This window comes from Bufo gargarizans, unplaced genomic scaffold (assembly GCF_014858855.1).
Source record: "Bufo gargarizans isolate SCDJY-AF-19 unplaced genomic scaffold, ASM1485885v1 original_scaffold_2179_pilon, whole genome shotgun sequence".
Lineage (NCBI taxonomy): Eukaryota > Metazoa > Chordata > Amphibia > Anura > Bufonidae > Bufo > Bufo gargarizans.
Window position 1 is genome coordinate 135,296 of NW_025334675.1, and position 20,202 is coordinate 155,497.

General features: G+C 48.4%; 1 protein-coding gene across 2 annotated transcripts in view; it reads left to right on the plus strand.

Moving 5' to 3' along the window:
* LOC122924052 (pleckstrin homology-like domain family B member 3) overlaps positions 1-20,202 on the plus strand; it is a 50,774-nt gene that overhangs the window by 12,782 nt on the left and 17,790 nt on the right. For both annotated transcript variants that reach the window (XM_044274967.1, XM_044274968.1), the window contains exons 2-7: positions 2,359-2,609; positions 8,318-8,449; positions 14,015-14,152; positions 15,016-15,144; positions 15,590-15,745; positions 16,475-16,585. In XM_044274967.1, coding sequence (XP_044130902.1) covers positions 2,379-2,609; positions 8,318-8,449; positions 14,015-14,152; positions 15,016-15,144; positions 15,590-15,745; positions 16,475-16,585 — 897 coding nt within the window. In that variant the 5' untranslated portion in view covers positions 2,359-2,378. The remainder of the gene's footprint in view (positions 1-2,358; positions 2,610-8,317; positions 8,450-14,014; positions 14,153-15,015; positions 15,145-15,589; positions 15,746-16,474; positions 16,586-20,202) is intronic.

Sequence of the window (20,202 nt, forward strand, 5' to 3'; positions counted from 1 at the left end):
GCGGCTCCTAGTCCTGTGGACAGCCTCAGCGCTAACCTAGGGACGGTCTCACCTGCTGCAGATGTAGCAGAGCTGAATGATTGAAATGCCGCCATATAGTAGCATGTGTGGGGGAGGGGGGCAGTAGGCATCAAGATGGGACCAGAAATGTCAACCTCAGCTCTGCTGCATCTGATGTATGCATTTAAGTGGAGAACAGAGGCAGTGCACAGGTTAACAGAGTGAGCAGGGCTGAAGCGAGCCCCCATGGCCCCCCTTTCTTAGCTTAATACAATAATAACAAGGCATTAAATCTGGTTGTGAATGGAGGCGATGCTTCATCGGGCTCTCATTAACCGCTAACAAAGAGAGGTGTTTCCGGAGAGATCCGCGGATCAGGCGCATCATTAGAAGCCTATTCACAAGCACTGGGGGAGGGGGCGGTAGGTAGACTCTGCGCTGTGCACATCAGGTACCAGCGCATATTGTGAGATGGAAACGTCTATTCTCTTATCTTATCTTTATGAGGTTAATGGTTGGGTGATACAAGACCCCATGGCGGTCCCCTCTGAGTCCCTCCAAAAATCTGAGTAACACTTGTTGGATTGGGTCCAAATTGTCCCAGGGGTCCTCTATAGGAGATTAGGGCGATGACTGCTGCACCCCTCATGTGCTGGGTGGATTGGCTGTGATCGTGGACAGTGGGACCCCCATGTGGGTTTACAAAGCGCAGAGCAAAGGGGGACAAGCTGGTGACCCTCTCCTCATGGTCCGCCTCTGCGGTATGTGTGCCCGCGCATAGACGCGACAAAGTGGGAGATAAGCGGCTCTGAAGGTGTCAGGCAGCTGCTGATCTGCCCCAGGCTGGTCATGTGACCATATCCTTATTATTACAGAGTGCGGGTTGTTATTTGCAACATTCCGAAAACATTTTCCACCCCTGAGGCGGCTCCATATTCTGTCCCTTTGTCACTCCTAGAGGAGGTGGTTGTGGTTTCCATGTGCAACCATTGTCCTGCTGTGAGCACAATGAGGTGTCGGGGGCGGGGGGGGGGGGGGGGGTAAATATTTAATGTGCAAGACTCAGGTACAAGAGAAATGTAGCAAGTGACCCTAGTCTGCTGTGTGTCATGCAAGACAGCGCCCCCTACTGGTTCTATCTCATATCCCCTGTCTATCTATCTATCTATCTATCTATCTATCTATCATCTATCTATCTATTATCTATCTATCTATCTATTATCCATCTATTATCTATCTATCTATCTATCTATCTATCTATCTCTCTATCACTTTTCTGGGCTTTTTATGGAAGTTCCTGACTTTCCCAGCTTCCCCAGTAGGATTTCCAGATATTTGGTAGCCGCAGATGCCGGGAGTTTCCATGCAGATCCTCATCAGCCCGGCCTCCACGCCCCCAGTTAGAAGTATAGAAAGTCCCTGGATATTCCATCTGCTATGAAAGCAGAAGTGCGGCTGCGCTGGTGAGTGCGGCTCGCCTGTGGCCCATTGCACAACACGACCTCTAATCCTCGGCGCCTCGTGTTTCCTATAACCCGTACTTTCAGAATGAAATGTCCAAGGAGTCCCAGGAGACGGCGCTGAGTCCTTGTGGTGGACCGCTGCAGTCAATACCATGAGAAACGTAAACTGAAGGAGAACGTGGGAAGTCACCCATAAAGGGGGGTAAAAACACTCGTGACCATCCTTAAAGGGATCATTTCTCATATTAACAAATATTCCTTGATTAGAGAACTGCAGAAATAGGAATCCCCTTTCTATGGGAATTGCTTCCCTTCCAGGTGTAGAGGATCCAGCAGGGCGCTGCCAATGGAGGTCAAATAAAGGGTCTCCTCCACCTATCGCATATAGAACTGGTCTCCTAAAATGGGACAACGGGGGCCTTTTGACCCTTGTCAGGCTCCAAGGTCTGGGATGTGACCTCTAGGGCCCTACATGGCACTCTTGAAGGGGTATTCCTGTTAACCCTACATACCGGACAGTGGAGTACCCCTTTAAGTGCCTTGGAATGAGAGGTTAGGGTCTTGGTGCCTTCAGATGCCCCTTCTATTACTCCCATACACTGTCCCAAGCAATGGTTGCCACATTTCTTGGCCTAAGTCCTGAGGAGGAGGAGGGGGTCCGTACTGATTTCACTGTATGGCTGCCCGCCCTGAGATAATGGAGGTCGTCTATAGAGCGGGTCTTACATTCCACTTTGAGAGCTGGAGATGTATGATGGCAATGAGCGGGGCAATGTCGTAGGGTGGTCTTGACCTTGCAGGGGCCTGAAGGTCCTATCCACAGTCCTGAGGTTCTCAGCTCTACATGTGTCTCTATACATCATCAGGTTCCATCTCACAATTGTCATCTCCACAGGGTTCACGTCTTGGTCACACATGGTTGTCGGATGTCCTGGAACATTCTTGGGGCAGCCAGAGCTTCAAATCTGCCTGGAGTCAGCCAGTCGCAAAGCCAAGTCCATGTCCCCTGAACGGAAGGAGGATTGTGGATGGGAGCCCCCCGTGGAGGAGCTGGAAGGAGACTCCATGTCCTCGGAGGGAGGAAGGGTGGCTGACAGTACTACGGATGATGAGGAGACCAGCAGTACAGAAAGCTCACACACTCAGGTGAGGCCTGGAGAATCTCATCCAGCTACCAAGAGAGGTAGATATACTGGAGGAGCTATCGGTGCTGGATAGGTAGGTGCTCCCCTCAGGCACACATTGTAGGTTTATAGCCACCCATGAGATGCAGGGTTGTAAGGAGGTTCTGCAATCACTAGAAGGAGCTAAGTGGTAGGAATTCATAAATCTGGTGATTCTGAAGGAGATACATTTTTGAAGGACACTTTCAAAATTTTATGTATTGTCCCTTTAAGAAAGAATGATGAAGGTAGAGCAAATTACGGTAGGTTCTTCCAAAGGGCCTGAGACAGGATGTTGTCCATAGGTGTCTGACGGCTCGTAATAAAGCTCTGGTCGTACCGTAGGGTGTCACATACTGTATATCCTATGTAAAGTCTGAGGCTGCCGAGGAAGAAGTCAGCGATTTAAGGTCTCCTCCTGGGCGGGTCAGTGTGATCTATAAACGGTATGTAAATATAAGGGGCTGAGATACAGGGAGCTGTTTGTCGGGGTCCTCATGGTGGCAGCCACCACCTGACATACATCTCCCTTGAGTCTTTAACAGGATCTGGTATTTTTCACGGTTGCATCCTGCGCTATTCTTGGTGGAATCCTCGCTAGAACCCCCAAAAAGAGTTATAAGTGTGAACAGAGCCACGTCAGGAAGGAACATCGCCAGCGGCTACAGTGTGCCACATATCTCCAGTATAATCTGCCATGTACCATGCTGCCCCTCCAGTATAATCTGCCATGTACCATGCCGCCCCTCCAGTATAATCTGCCATGTACCATGCTGCCCCTCCAGTATAATCTGCCATGTACCATGCTGCCCCTCCAGTATAATCTGCCATGTACCATGCCGCCCCTCCAGTATAATCTGCCATGTACCATGCTGCCCCTCCAGTATAATCTGACATGTACCATGCCTCCCCTCCAGTATAATCTGCCATGTACCATGCAGCCCCTCCAGTATAATCTGACATGTACCATGCCTCCCCTCCAGTATAATCTGCCATGTACCATGCCGCCCCTCCAGTATAATCTGCCATGTACCATGGTGCCCCTCCAGTATAATCTGACATGTACCATGCCTCCCCTCCAGTATAATCTGCCATGTACCATGCAGCCCCTCCAGTATAATCTGCCATGTACCATGCCCCCCCTCCAGTATAATCTGACATGTACCATGCCGCCCCTCCAGTATAATCTGACATGTACCATGCCGCCCCTCCAGTATAATCTGACATGTACCATGCCGCCCCTCCAGTATAATCTGCCATGTACCATGCCGCCCCTCCAGTATAATCTGCCATCTACCATGCCGCCCCTCCAGTATAATCTGCCATGTACCATGCCTCCCCTCCAGTATAATCTGACATGTACCATGCCGCCCCTCCAGTATAATCTGCCATGTACCATGCCGCCCCTCCAGTATAATCTGTCATGTACCATGCCGCCCCTCCAGTATAATCTGCCATGTACCATGCCTCCCCTCCAGTATAATCTGACATGTACCATGCCCCCCCTCCAGTATAATCTGCCATGTACCATGCCGCCCCTCCAGTATAATCTGCCATGTACCATGCCCCCCCTCCAGTATAATCTGCCATGTACCATGCCGCCCCTCCAGTATAATCTGACATGTACCATGCTGCCCCTCCAGTATAATCTGCCATGTACCATGCCCCCCCTCCAGTATAATCTGCCATGTACCATGCCGCCCCTCCAGTATAATCTGACATGTACCATGCCCCTCCTCCAGTATAATCTGACATGTACCATGCCGCCCCTCCAGTATAATCTGACATGTACCATGCTGCCCCTCCAGTATAATCTGCCATGTACCATGCCGCCCTCCAGTATAATCTGCCATGTACCATGCCGCCCCTCCAGTATAATCTGCCATGTACCATGCCACCCCTCCAGTATAATCTGCTGTGTACCATGCCGCCCCTCCAGTATAATCTGACATGTACTGTTGATCAATGTAAACAGTGACCATAAAACCGCGCCCGATGTCACTATCTGTGAAAATAATTACAGGTGTTACAAAACGCATCAATCAAGTCAGCATAAAACTGGCGACACGTCACCCGGCGCAGAGATAGCCGTCCCCGTCACCAGTACAGCTCATACAGGGCGGTCACCCAGCTTTCCTGGAATTCTGAATAGAAGACTGTACAGTGATGGGTGGCCAAGAACTGATTTTGGCCGGCAAGTCTTAAAGGGGTGGCCTCGACTAGTACCCGGACTGTCAGTATGAGGATACCCGCCTGTCTTAAAGGGGTGACCTTGACTAGTACCCGGACTGTCAGTATGAGGATACCCGCCTGTCTTAAAGGGGTGGCCTCGACTAGTACCCGGACTGTCGGTATGAGGATATCTGCCTGTCTTAAAGGGGTGGCCTCGACTAGTACCCGGACTGTCAGTATGAGGATACCGCCTGTCTTAAAGGGGTGGCCTTGACTAGTACCCGGACTGTCGTTATGAGGATACCCGCCTGTCTTAAAGGGGTGGCCTTGACTAGTACCCGGACTGTCAGTATGAGGATACCGCCTGTCTTAAAGGGGTGGCCTCGACTAGTAGCTGGACTGTCGGTATGAGGATATCTGCCTGTCTTAAAGGGGTGGCCTTGACTAGTACCCGGACTGTCAGTATGAGGATACCCGCCTGTCTTAAAGGGGTGGCCTCGACTAGTACCCGGACTGTCGGTATGAGGATATCTGCCTGTCTTAAAGGGGTGGCCTCGACTAGTACCCGGACTGTCAGTATGAGGATACCGCCTGTCTTAAAGGGGTGGCCTTGACTAGTACCCGGACTGTCGGTATGAGGATATCTGCCTGTCTTAAAGGGGTGGCCTCGACTAGTACCCGGACTGTCAGTATGAGGATACCGCCTGTCTTAAAGGGGTGGCCTCGACTAGTACCCAGACTGTCAGTATGAGGATACCCGCCTGTCTTAAAGGGGTGGCCTCGACTAGTTCCCGGACTGTCAGTATGAGGATACCCGCCTGTCTTAAAGGGGTGGCCTCGACTAGTACCCGGACTGTCGGTATGAGGATACCCGCCTGTCTTAAAGGGGTGGCCTCGACTAGTTCCCGGACTGTCAGTATGAGGATACCCGCCTGTCTTAAAGGGGTGGCCTCAACTAGTACCCGGACTGTCGGTATGAGGATACCCGCCTGTCTTAAAGGGGTGGCCTCGACTAGTACCCGGACTGTCGGTATGAGGATACCCGCCTGTCTTAAAGGGGTGGCCTCGACTAGTTCCCGGACTGTCAGTATGAGGATACCCGCCTGTCTTAAAGGGGTGGCCTCAACTAGTACCCGGACTGTCGGTATGAGGATACCCGCCTGTCTTAAAGGGGTGGCCTCGACTAGTACCCGGACTGTCGGTATGAGGATACCCGCCTGTCTTAAAGGGGTGGCCTCGACTAGTACCCGGACTGTCGGTATGAGGATACCCGCCTGTCTTAAAGGGGTGGCCTCGACTAGTTCCCGGACTGTCGGTATGAGGATACCCGCCGTGAAGCTGGGTGTCAACCCTCCGGCCGCCTTGTTAGATGGTGATGCTGCCGGCTCTGCGCCCAGATCCTCACTTCTGCCCTGATGGTGACAGCGTCCATATCGTCTGTCACGTTGTGTGAGTCACCAGCTGAGGTGACAACGTACAATCTGCAGCCGCAGGTGACAGCGGGCAGAGTGCATGCCACGGGCTAACCCGCCACCTTACATAACATCGTCATATCGGGAGCCACGTGATCTCATGGACCATAACGCTGTCATTTATTGTTATTTATCTGTTTTATATAATATTATTTATAGGCACATTTATTTGTCTTTTTTTTTATGTTAATACTTTTTATTATTTAACTTTATTTTTTTTATATTTTATTTTGTGTTGATGGCCAAAAGCCCCGGGAGCCGATGATGCCGACTGTTCTATTTTTGTTTTGTTTTACCTTTTCACCCCCTTTTGGGCTGTTTTTGGTTATTTTTATGTTTATTTCTTTGGGTGACTTTAGACTCAAGGAGCACCTACCGACAGGATCAACCCCATTAGATCAGCCCTACTACCTGGTAGGGCTGATCCTGCTGATTTTAAAATGTCTCGTGAAAAGCGGTGGCGGCGTTCCCAAGTTCTTGGGAACGCCGCAAGCGATTTTCACAAGTCAGGTATCATTGTAATCAGCAGGATCAGCCCTACCCGGCAATAGGCTTGCTTGAATGGGGTTGATCCTGCTGTCAGGTGCTTCTTAAACTTTTAAGCAATTATTGTCACAAACCATCCGCGATGTGTAAATGTAGACACCATAACGTTAGCGGACGCGAGGCAGCTACCGCCACGCTCTATGATGGAACTGTCCCCCGCATCCACAGCCACTTACCTCCATTTGCCCCTCCTGTCTGTGGCTGTTTATGAAGTCATCTCTTATCAGCCGCCATCTTGGACAGCTTGCCATTAATAGAGCAGCTGTCACCATGGAGCTGTCATCAGCAAATAACCCTCCGGACGTATAATGGGGGCTATTTACTAAGACATTTACCATTATCAGGGGTCATCGGAGACCCCCCCATGAGGTCACCCCTGGTACCGATCCAATGACATCGGGCGGTTGGATGCCGGACTACAGGAATTTTCCATCTAACTTCTCAATATTCTTTAAAATGTACAGAATTTAGGGTCTCTGCATGCAAGAGATTTAAAGGGCAACTCCACTGTTAACTTTTTACACTTAAAATAGACACAGGCGCTCTGTGATTTATGAGGCACGTGCTGTTTTCTTCTCCGATCACATCCCAAGTGGAATCTGTACGCCGTCTCCCTCCGCCCCTCCGTCAGTCATGTGACTCCCACAATGCATTGCTTTCTGATAATAGGAAACAGCGGAGTGTTGAGTTTAGCTTTGGGTCTGAACGGAGAATAAAAGATTATAGGGTTAAAATTCAGCACAAAATAGGGGAAAAAAAGATTTAAAAAACTTTCTTTACAGATTGAAACTGTAATTCTGGAAAAGCGGAGATTTCCTTTAAGTGTCATAATATTAAGGAGCCTACACAGGGAGGGTCTCGTAGAGAAATTACCCCCCCTCCCCCCCCCCCCCCCCAGCTGGTGGGCTGGAGATCCCTGCCCCGACCAAAGCTACAGCAAGGCCCCCCCCAATGTAAAGCCATATAGCTGCAAATGGTTAAATGACAAGCTCAGCTGTAGTGTTGACACTACAACTCCCAGCATGCACACTTGCTCGGCTGTTTTCCCATAGAAGTGGATGGGGCATGTTGGGCGCTGCAGCTTCACATCGGCTGATTACACGGCGCATCTCTCCGGATTCAGTACGGCGGACACATGTAGCGGTGCTGAGTTTGTCATGTGGCACAGCTCATGATGTAAACCCACTGCGTGTGGCGCTATATGACATACTCGGCTCTGCGAACATCTGGGCTCTGGGATCGTTCATTGTCTCGGTGACGCAGGACGGAGGGGGGGGGGGGGGTCCGTAGAAGTGTCTGCGGTTTACACAGTGCTCTTCTACTGTAAACACCGCAGCGTGAGTCGCCTTTAGTGCCGCCTTGTTTACAGTGATGATGAGACCCGGATTCCGGGAAGTTACTGTAATATATTTCAGCAATGAATCTGTCTGTGCTGAGTGTCGACCAATATGGCCGCCAGCACCCCAACATGTATAACTGGGTCGTCTCTGTGTCCCCGCAGCGCGAGGAGTTAGCTGGAAATCCGGTCCAGCGGCGACTGGAGGCCGAGCAGATGAAGGTGATGAGCAGAATCTCGCAGCTGGAGCAGGAGATCCGAGAGCTGCAGCTGCAGAGGCGAGAGCTGAAGATCGAGGTAACTGCAGCAGCGTGCACCCCAATATCAGGGCGGACCGCCATCACAGCTCCCAGCCACCCAGCTTTCCCAGATACACGAAGGGTTGCCTCCCTCTAGAGTCTGGGAAAGCAGGCGGCCATATTGGTTGCCACCCAGCTTTCCCGGGCACAGATCTAGCGATGGCGTTATACGGTGTAATTCCTGATCCACCAGTCATGTCCTTCTGCGTCACTCCAGCATCCTGACAAACCAGTATAACCAGCCCGCGTACCCTAGGGGGGGAGGAACCGAAACCAGAGGAGGCACGGGGTGGCACTGGTGTGTGGGAATCTCGCAGTCATCCCGCTGGGAGACGGAGCGTGGAAAAGTCCACTCCCAGAAGACCCTTAAAGGGATTGTCCATAAAGCTCCATCTCTAATTCTACAACATTCCAGCACGAATTGTACCTGAATCCCTTTGGCAAATCAGCATGCTGTCAGTGAATGGAAACATTCTTCTTAATATCCAAATGTTCAAACCCCAGCAGTAATCTTGCCCAGACCTCGGATATTTGGGCAATTTGCGCTGATACATTGTAACAAGCTGCAGCTGTGTGAGCGGGATGGCTTTACAGCCTGAGAAGGTAAATGTTTCCATTCACTGACAACTGAAAAGTAAAGCATTTTACAACTAATTCTGCACAGTGTTTCACCTGGCAGAGCAGCAGTTTGTACTCCAGAGCTTCTCATCCTACTGCATTTTCAATCATAGTCAGATATTCTGGACTTAAAGGGGTATTCCACCATCTTCTCAGGATAGGGTGACCAGCGGCTGCTCCTCCAGGTGGGACCTTCTCCTATTAGACATGTATGGTAGGTCCTGGGGATGTCTAAGATGGGACACCCACCTACTTGCCGGTATGCACTGACACTTCCTTGCTCCTCTCTCCATGTCTTGTGAATGTTACTCCCCCCAAGTGACTGCTGAGTACAGACTCTTAGGCCCCTTTCACACGGGCGAGAATTCCGCGCGGGTGCAATGCGTGAGCTGAACACATTGCACCCGCACTGAATCCTGACCCACTCACTCCAATGGGGCTGTGCACATGAGCAGTGATTTTCACGCATCACTTGTGCGTTGCGTGAAAATCCCAGCATGTTCTATATTGTGCGTTTTTCACGCAACGCAGGCCCCATAGAAGTGAATGGGGCTGCGTGAAAATCGCAATCAAGTGCGGATGCGGTGCGATTTTCACACACGGTTACTAGGAGACGATCGGGATGGAGACCCGATCTTTATTATTTTCCCTTATAACAAGGTTATAAGGGACAATAATAGCATTCTCAATGCAGAATGCATAGTACAATAGCGCTGGAGGGGTTAAAAAAAATTCAATTAAATTAAACTCACCTCATCCACTTGTTCGCGCAGCCCGACTCGTCTTCTTTCTTCTTCTTTGAGGACCTGGGAGGAAAAGGACATTTGGTGACATCACTGCGCTCATCACATGGTCCATCACCATGGTGATGGACCATGTGACGGACCATGTGATGAGCGCAGTGACGTCACCACAGGTCCTTTTCCTCCTGCCATCAAAGAAGAAGACAGAAGAGATGCCGGGCTGCGCGAACAAGTGGATGAGGTGAGTTGAATTTATTTTATTTTTTTTAACCCCTCCAGCCCTATTGTACTATGCATTCTGTATTATTAAGGATGCTAATATTTTCTCTTATAACCATGTTATAAGGGAAAATTTTATAAGGGAAAATAATACAATCTACACAACACCTAACCCAAACCCGAACTTCTGTGAAGAAGTCCGGGTTCGGGTCTGGGTACCAAACATGCCGATTTTTCTCACGCGGGTGCAAAACGCATTAAAATGCATTCCCGCGTTTTGCACGCGCGTGATCAAAATCGGCATGTTTGGTACCCGATCCCGGACTTCTTCACAGAAGTTCGGGTTTGGGTTAGGTGTTGTGTAGATTGCATTATTTTCCCTTTATAACATGTAAGGAATGCGTGGATGGTACCCAGGTGTAGGAATGGCCTAAATGTCCCTTAATGTTGGTGCACATGTCACGGTGCTCCTACCTGGATACGCTGTACCCCAGGCGTTGGCCCCATAGCAATGAAAGGGCGGTTGTTGATGAAGGGGATTATGAAATAAATTGAGTCCAGACCTTGTGATGAAGTTCAATAACAGCTTTACTTTGCATAAACAGTTTCAGGCTTTGTCTTGGTTCCCAACAGGCTTTAGCATTAACTCTGGCAGGCAAACAAACTCAACTCTGCTACATCTGTTGCTCTCTGGCTCTGCTGTGTTGACAGGCTGACTGAATAACTTTGCTTTAGCTGTCTGCTGCAACTTCTCTCTGTAGTCTGACTCCAGGGAAAACTCCTCCTGGCTTCAAACTGTGGCCTCCACATCCAGCAGAGCTGAAGGTGCTCTAGCTGGCTTGGGCAAGGCACGTCCAGCAGGGACATGCACCTGCTGCACACCCTCCCTTGGCAGGGGGTAAACTAGAACTGACTCTAACTAGAACTCCACCCTCCCGGCAGCAAGTGGGACACGCCCACCACACCACAGGGGGGGGGGGGGGGGTTAGAATGGAAAGAAGGGTTCCACTCTCTATAAATGTAGCTCTGCCATGCTTGCTGCCACCTTCTGGTGAACTAGGTAAATTACATGAACAAAAACAGTTACCAACATTAGTTACCAATGCACGATGTTTAGGACCTGACATAAATACAGATGATGACATGAGGTTAACCAATAAAGACAGTAGCAGGGTGCAGAAGTGGTAATGCCACTCTGGGGCGTTACATACACGGTGGGACAATGCAGCTCATCACCTCCATGCAGTGACCACTGTGTGTAATAGGACACGTAGAGTGCCGCACACGAGGAAACCGTCAGCAGCGGAGCACCTACCTTCAGGCCTGGGGAGGTGTGCGGGGTCCATTTCTACAGGACGTATGAATCACAGAGGACACAACGTTGGGCAATCACAAACGTCTCTTGTTATCGGAGGAAACACTTTGTGACTGGAGGGCGTTTAAGGGGAACTGTCCGATATTTAGGGTACGGCCACATGGTCAGGTTTGGAGTGGATCATAAAAGGAGAGGCGGTATTAAGGAGGGGCGCTACCGCTCCTCTGTGTCAAGTTCACTCCTGGCCTTGTCTTCCAAAGCTGCATCAGGAAACCTGAACGCGTGGCCGAGATGGAGCGCCGTGTTATAGATCCTGGAGGACGTGCTGATATGTGCTGCATTTGTATTCTTTATGTGTCGCCTGTGCATTCTATACTATTGTCACCTGTGCATTCTATCCTATTGTCACCTGTGCATTCTATCCTATTGTCACCTGTGCATTCTATCCTATTGTCACCTGTGCATTCTATCCTATTGTCACCTGTGCATTCTATCCTATTGTCGCCTGTGCATTCTATCCTATTGTCGCCTGTGCATTCTATCCTATTGTCACCTGTGCATTCTATCCTATTGTCACCTGTGCATTCTATCCTATTATCGCCTGTGCATTCTATCCTATTGTCGCTTGTGCATTCTATCCTATTGTCGCCTGTGCATTCTATCCTATTGTCGCCTGTGCATTCTATCCTATTGTCACCTGTGCATTCTATCCTATTGTCACCTGTGCATTCTATCCTATTGTCGCCTGTGCATTCTATCCTATTGTCACCTGTGCATTCTATCCTATTGTCACCTGTGCATTCTATCCTATTGTCACCTGTGCATTCTATCCTATTGTCACCTGTGCATTCTATCCTATTGTCACCTGTGCATTCTATCCTATTGTCGCCTGTGCATTCTATCCTATTGTCGCCTGTGCATTCTATCCTATTGTCACCTGTGCATTCTATCCTATTGTCACCTGTGCATTCTATCCTATTATCGCCTGTGCATTCTATCCTATTGTCGCTTGTGCATTCTATCCTATTGTCGCCTGTGCATTCTATCCTATTGTCGCCTGTGCATTCTATCCTATTGTCACCTGTGCATTCTATCCTATTGTCACCTGTGCATTCTATCCTATTGTCGCCTGTGCATTCTATCCTATTGTCACCTGTGCATTCTATCCTATTGTTACCTGTGCATTCTATCCTATTGTCACCTGTGCATTCTATCCTATTGTCACCTGTGCATTCTATCCTATTGTCACCTGTGCATTCTATCCTATTGTCGCCTGTGCATTCTATCCTATTGTCACCTGTGCATTCTATACTATTGTCGCCTGTGCATTCTATCCTATTGTCACCTGTGCATTTCATCCTATTGTCACCTGTGCATTCTATCCTATTGTCACCTGTACATTCTATCCTATTATCGCCTGTGCATTCTATACTATTGTCGCTTGTGCATTCTATCCTATTGTCACCTGTGCATTCTATACTATTGTCGCTTGTGCATTCTATCCTATTGTCGCCTGTGCATTCTATCCTATTGTCGCCTGTGCATTCTATCCTATTGTCGCCTGTGCATTCTATCCTATTGTCACCTGTGCATTCTATACTATTGTCACCTGTGCATTCTATCCTATTGTCACCTGTGCATTCTATCCTATTGTCATCTGTGCATTTTATCCTATTGTCACCTGTACATTCTATCCTATTGTCACCTGTGCATTCTATCCTATTGTCACCTGTGCATTCTATCCTATTGTCACCTGTGCATTCTATCCTATTGTTACCTGTGCATTCTATCCTATTGTCACCTGTGCATTCTATCCTATTGTCACCTGTGCATTCTATCCTATTGTCACCTGTGCATTCTATCCTATTGTTACCTGTGCATTCTATCCTATTGTCACCTGTGCCTTCTATCCTATTGTCGCCTGTGCATTCTATCCTATTGTCACCTGTGCATTCTATCGTATTGTCACCTGTGCATTCTATCCTATTGTCGCCTGTGCATTCTATCCTATTGTCGCCTGTGCATTCTATCCTATTGTCACCTGTGCATTCTATCCTATTGTCACCTGTGCATTCTATCCTATTGTTACCTGTGCATTCTATCCTATTGTCACCTGTGCCTTCTATCCTATTGTCACCTGTGCATTCTATCCTATTGTCACCTGTGCATTCGATCCTGCTGTCCATATGGCTGCCTAGAATAATGCAACAAGGGGGCAATCAAAGAAGCTCCTGGACAAGATGTTGTCTAAGAAAGAAATATAATATTTCAGAAAAAATCCTAATACAAATACTATACAATGCGCATATAATACTGCCATATAGCGTATAAATATAGTACGCATATAACAGTGGCAAAAAGCGCCCAGGTAACAATGCATATATTGAATAAGGAAGAGTATGGCCAAATGAAAACTGTCTGGTGACTAGATAATACCGCCATATAGTGCTCATATATCGGCACCACATAGTGTTTAAGCTGTTAAACCTGTAAAGTGACAAAATTATTTCCACCATACAGTGTTCAAATAATGGTGTCATATGGTGGCAGTAAAACACTGCCATATAATACCATTGCCACACATTGCCAGGGCATTGCCTGCTTTTCCTGTTGAGCCCTGATGGCCCCCATACTGCCCCCATTATATCACCCACTGTGGTCCCTACAGGTGGAGATGGAGGTGGCTCTGCTGGAGGGGGAGCTGAGGACGGAGAGGAAGGAGATGGAGAAGGACCAGGAGACCATACGACTCTTCCAAGAACAATTGCGGGAGGCGGAGTGGCGGTGGCAGGAGGAGAAAGCGAAGGTACTCATCGTATAGTCGGTAGAAGTGCAACTTTATATCAAGTTTTATACTTTGGTTTCCCACTATTTTCAAGATCTCTGCTTGCTGTGACCAGAAGAAAACATATTTATATTCAGAGATTGGTAACCCACCCTAAGGGTTTGGTATAATGTATCGGTGTGGGCAGAGCTACTGTATCAGTCTGCGAGGTTTGTGTTTAGATAACAGAACATTGTCTGCACCAATACAATATATAGAAAATTGACAGCTTTGATCCGTTTTTAGCAATGGTAAGAAAGTTATCATTCAATGACAGCAAACAGAGATCTAACTAAAACTGTACAACCCATCTAATGATATAGAGATGGATCACTATAAATATTGCAGAATGGTGGCCCAGTGCCCCCGTTATCTCCAGTGCCCTGGGTGGTCTAGTGTACCTGGTCATCTAGTGCCCCTGGTAGTCCAATGCTCTTGGTGGTCCAGTCCTCCGGTGGTCCAGTCCCCCTGGTGGTCCAGTGGCTCTGGTGGTCCAGTGCATTTGGTGGCCCAGTGCACCTGGTCTAGTCCCCTTGGTGGTCCAGTGCTTTGCGTGGTCTAGTGCCCCTGGTGGTGGTCCAATGCCCCAGGTGGTTCAATGTCCTGGGTCTAGTGCCCCTGGTGGTCCAATGCCCTGGGTGGTCCAGTGCAATGGGTAGTGGTCCAGTGCCCTTGGTGGTCCAGTACCCAAGGTAGTCTTATGACCCTGGGTGGTCCAGTGCCCTGGGTGGTCCAGTGCAAGGTGTTGTGTTCCAGTGCCCTTGGTGGTCCAATGCCCCGGGTGGTCCAGTGCCCATGGGCTTTGGTAGTGCCATCATGCCTAGATTTCTATCTCACACCCACAGGATAAGCTACAATTACAGAACGAGAAGAAGAAAGTGAGAGAACTGGAGCAGAAGATATCGGAGAGTCAAGCACAGCTGGAGAACCAGCCCGAGAGTTTACGCGAGCAGCTCAGGAAGAACATCCAAGAGGTGAGCTGAAATGCCGGATGTCAGAGAGCCAGGGGTGGGGGTAGGCAATGTGTTAAAGGGGCGCCTGGTTCAGTCAGTTAAAGGGGAGGCTATCACTATTAATAGTATCTGTGTCTCTGGAGGACATTACTCAGATATTATGCTGATTTCTTTGTGCATTGTGTAATACTTTGTTTTACCTGTGGGGGCAGTGCAGGGAAATTGAACACATTCTATTAAAGGAGCCCATATACCTAAAAGTAATATTAATGAAACCTGACGATTTTAGTGGGATTGGCCAACTATTGTATATACTGTGTATGGGGCAGTCTCCTCCAGGGATTTTAGAGGAAAGAAGCTTTGTGCTCGTCAGCCGGGTGCAGGATCTGTGTGGGACGGGGTGGCAATGTTTGGTTTTCCTGCGTGTTATTGCAGGGCGGGTTTATAGATGCACCTTTGTGTACAGATGACGGAGATGATGGAGAGCGCAGTCAAGTCCTTTGAAGACTTGGAGTTCCAGCAGCTGGAGAAGGAGAGCAGCCGAGAAGAGGAGAGGGAAGCCTCGTACAGACAGATCTCACAGAGCCTATCCCAGAAGCAGAACGAGCTGAACAGGAGGAAGGTGAGAACATGGACCCTGTGATGCTCTCACCCCCCCCCGCCATGGATTATATTGATTACATTGTATGTGTACGTCACACACCGCATTGAATGCGCATATCACACACCACATTGTATGCGTACATCACACGCCGCATTGTATGCGCATATCACACACCGCATTGTATGTGTACGTCACACACCGCATTGTATGTGTACGTCACACACCGCATTGTATGTGTACGTCACACGCCGCATTGTATGTGTACGTCACACGCCGCATTGTATGTGTACGTCACACGCCGCATTGTATGTGTACGTCACACACCGCATTGTATGCGCACGTCACACACCGCATTGTATGTGTACGTCACACACCGCATTGTATGCGCACTATACACACCGCATTGTATGTGTACGTCACACGCCGCATTGTATGTGCACGTCACACGCCGCATTGTATGTGTACGTCACACACCGCATTGTATGCGCACTATACACACCGCATTGTATGTGTACGTCACACGCCGCATTGTATGTGTACGTCACACACCGCATTGTATGCGCACGTCACACACCGCATTGTATGCGTACGTCACACGCCGCATTGTATGTGTACATCACACACCGCATTGTATGTGTACATCACACACCGCATTGTATGCGCACATCTGTAAAAAAAAACTGCCCTAGGTGTCTTTTAATGAGAGTAGATGAAAAGTGGCCTCAACCACAACTTCTTGTCTTACAGGACAAAGTCCTTCGCCTGGAGGAGCAAGTGCGGAACGCAGAGGAGCAAGCGCAGGCGGAGAGGCTGAGAATCAGCGAGGAGAACACTCGAGTCTTCCAGTCTCTGAATAAGGTATAAAGACGATGACACCAGGAATGGAGTCCAGATCTTACACAAGGGTGACCTTCATCTGAATTTGGGACGTGACATTGACGTCTTGCACCAGGATGAGGTCCATGAGTTAAACCAATGCAACAGCCACAAGATGGCGCAAAGACATGGATTCTCGTGGGGTGCCCCAGTGTAAAGCCGTACACATTAGATGTATGTCAACCTAGCCGAAGCCGAGGGTATGCCAAGTCTGTGCTCCGGCTTCCACCTAGGCTGCCACCCCAGGTGTCGGCATGGAGCTTCAACAACTAGGCTGGACTCTCGCCTGATTGAGAGCCCAAGGGGTTTTACAGGGGTGTGTGGAACCAAGATGCCCCCCCAGACCTCAAGGGGGGTACCCGTAAGGGCGCTGCAACCCAATAAATTTAGAAGGGGCAGAGAGATTTAGAGGAGTGCAGAGGAGTCTGAAGAGTCCCTGTCTTGTTGGAGCCTCTTTGTAGGTGGGCTTCCTGGACGCAGAGGATTCACCTTAATCCGCCAAGCAGTGAATGACCCAGGGCCTGGCGTCACACCCAGCGGCAGGCAGAGCTGTCAGCGCCACAAACTGCAGGAACTTAAAGCTTCTCCTCTAGAATCCTTCCCTGTCCTCCAGCAGAGGATCTGACATAACTCTGCCTCCTTCTGTCATGTTATATATCCTGGGAAAGCTGGGTGACCACCGACGTTAGAAGAGGGTGTCCTGCGTGACCAGGTGGATTTGCCCAGGAGGACTGTAGGGTCCATCAGCATCACCCAGATGTAGCAGATATGGGGTAGAGGACCTACTGCTGGATAACCAGGATTCACCATTCAGGACACCAGGAGAGCAGAGCAGTAATAACTGAGAGGACAGGTATCTAAAGAAAGAGGAAACTACATGGCTGACAACAGAGAACGACAGTCACAGATTCTCAGCACCTACTGGATATTAGGAGAACTTATTGGTTTCATTTTAGAATATTTTCTGATACAAAGCTCCAGGTCCTCTCCACTGACAAAGAATAAAATGCTACAATTCTTTTCAGTCAACATTGGGGGGAGTTTAAGAGCTCACCACGTATATAACTGTATATAGTAATCTCCTGAGCTCCCCCTAGTGGTGGCTGTATATATCTGTATGTAGTAATCTCCTGAGCTCCCTCTAGTGGTGGCTGTATATATCTGTATGCAGTAATCTCCTGAGCTCCCTCTAGTGGTGGCTGTATATATCTGTATGTAGTAATCTCCTGAGCTCCTCCTAGTGGTGACTGTATATATCTGTATGTAGTAATCTTCTGAGCTCCCTCTAGTGGTGGCTGTATATATCTGTATGTAGTAATCTCCTGAGCTCCCTCTAGTGGTGGCTGTATATATCTGTATGTAGTAATCTCCTGAGCTTCCCCTAGTGGTGTCTGTATATATATGTATGTAGTAATCTCCTGAGCTCCCTCTAGTGGTGGCTGTATATATCTGTATGTAGTAATCTCCTGAGCTCCCTCTACTAGAGGCTGTATATATCTGTATGTAGTAATCTCCTGAGCTCCCTCTACTAGAGGCTGTATATATCTGTATGTAGTAATCTCCTGAGCTCCCTCTACTAGAGGCTTATGTAGTAATCTCCTGAGCTCCCTCTAGTGGTGGCTGTATACATCTGTATGTAGTAATCTCCTGAGCTCCCTCTAGTGGTGGCTGTATATATCTGTATATAGTAATCTCCTGAGCTCCCTCTAGTGGTGGCTGTATATAACTGTATATAGTAATCTCCTGAGCTCCCTCTAGTGGTGGCTGTATATATCTGTATATAGTAATCTCCTGAGCTTCCTCTAGTGGTGGCTGTATATAACTGTATATAGTAATCTCCTGAGCTCCCTCTAGTGGTGACTGTATACATCTGTATGTAGTAATCTCCTGAGCTCCCTCTAGTGGTGGCTGTATATATCTGTATGTAGTAATCTCCTGAGCTCCCTCTAGTGGTGGCTGTATATATCTGTATGTAGTAATCTCCTGAGCTCCCTCTAGTGGTGGCTATATATATCTGTATGTAGTAATCTCCTGAGCTCCCTCTAGTGGTGGATGTATATATCTGTATGCAGTAATCTCCTGAGTTCCCTCTAGTGGTGGCTGTACATATATCTGTATGTAGTAATCTCCTGAGCTCCCTCTAGTGGTGGCTGTATATATCTGTATGCAGTAATCTCCTGAGCTCCCTCTAGTGGTGGCTGTATATATCTGTATGTAGTAATCTCCTGAGCTCCTCCTAGTGGTGGACTGTATATATCTGTATGTAGTAATCTTCCTGAGCTCCCTCTAGTGGTGGCTGTATATATCTGTATGTAGTAATCTCCTGAGCTCCCTCTAGTGGTGGCTGTATATATCTGTATGTAGTAATCTCCTGAGCTTCCCCTAGTGGTGTCTGTATATATATGTATGTAGTAATCTCCTGAGCTCCCTCTAGTGGTGGCTGTATATATCTGTATGTAGTAATCTCCTGAGCTCCCTCTACGTAGAGGCTGTATATATCTGTATGTAGTAATCTCCTGAGCTCCCTCTACTAGAGGCTGTATATATCTGTATGTAGTAATCTCCTGAGCTCCCTCTAGTGGTGGCTGTATACATCTGTATGTAGTAATCTCCTGAGCTCCCTCTAGTGGGGGCTGTATATATCTGTATGTAGTAATCTCCTGAGCTCCCTCTAGTGGTGGCTGTATATATCTGTATGTAGTAATCTCCTGAGCTCCCTCTAGTGGTGGCTGTATATATCTGTATGTAGTAAATCTCCTGAGCTCCCTCTAGTGGTGGACTGTATAATCTGTATATAGTAATCTCCTGAGCTCCCTCTAGTGGTGACTGTATATATCTGTATGTAGTAATCTCCTGAGCTCCCTCTAGTGGTGGCTGTATATATCTGTATGTAGTAATCTCCTGAGCTCCCTCTAGTGGTGGCTGTATATATCTGTATGTAGTAATCTCCTGAGCTCCCTCTAGTGGTGGCTGTATATATCTGTATGTAGTAATCTCCTGAGCTCCCTCTAGTGGTGGCTGTACATATCTGTATGTAGTAATCTCCTGAGCTCCCTCTAGTGGTGGCTGTAATATCTGTAGTAGTAACTCCTGAGCTCCTTGGTAGTGATATCTGTATGTTAATCTCCTGAGCTCCCTCTAGTGGTGGATGTATATATCTGTATGTAGTAATCTCCTGAAGCTCCCTCTAGTGGTGGCTGTATATTCTGTATGTAGTAATCTCCTGAGCTCCCTCTAGTGGTGGATGTATATATCTGTATGTAGTAATCTCCTGAGCTCCCTCTAGTGGTGACTGTATATATCTGTATGTAGTAATCTCCTGAGCTCCCTCTAGTGGTAGAGGCTGTATATATCTGTATGTAGTAATCTCCTGAGCTCCCTCTAGTGGTGGCTGTATACTATCTGTATGTAGTAATCTCCTGAGCTCCCTCTAGTGGTGGCTGTATATATCTGTATGTAGTAATCTCCTGAGCTCCCTCTAGTGGTGGCTGTATATATCTGTATAGTAGTAATCTCCTGAGCTCCCTCTAGTGGTGGCTGTATATATCTGTATATAGTAATCTCCTGAGCTTCCCTCTAGTGGTGGCTGTATATAACTG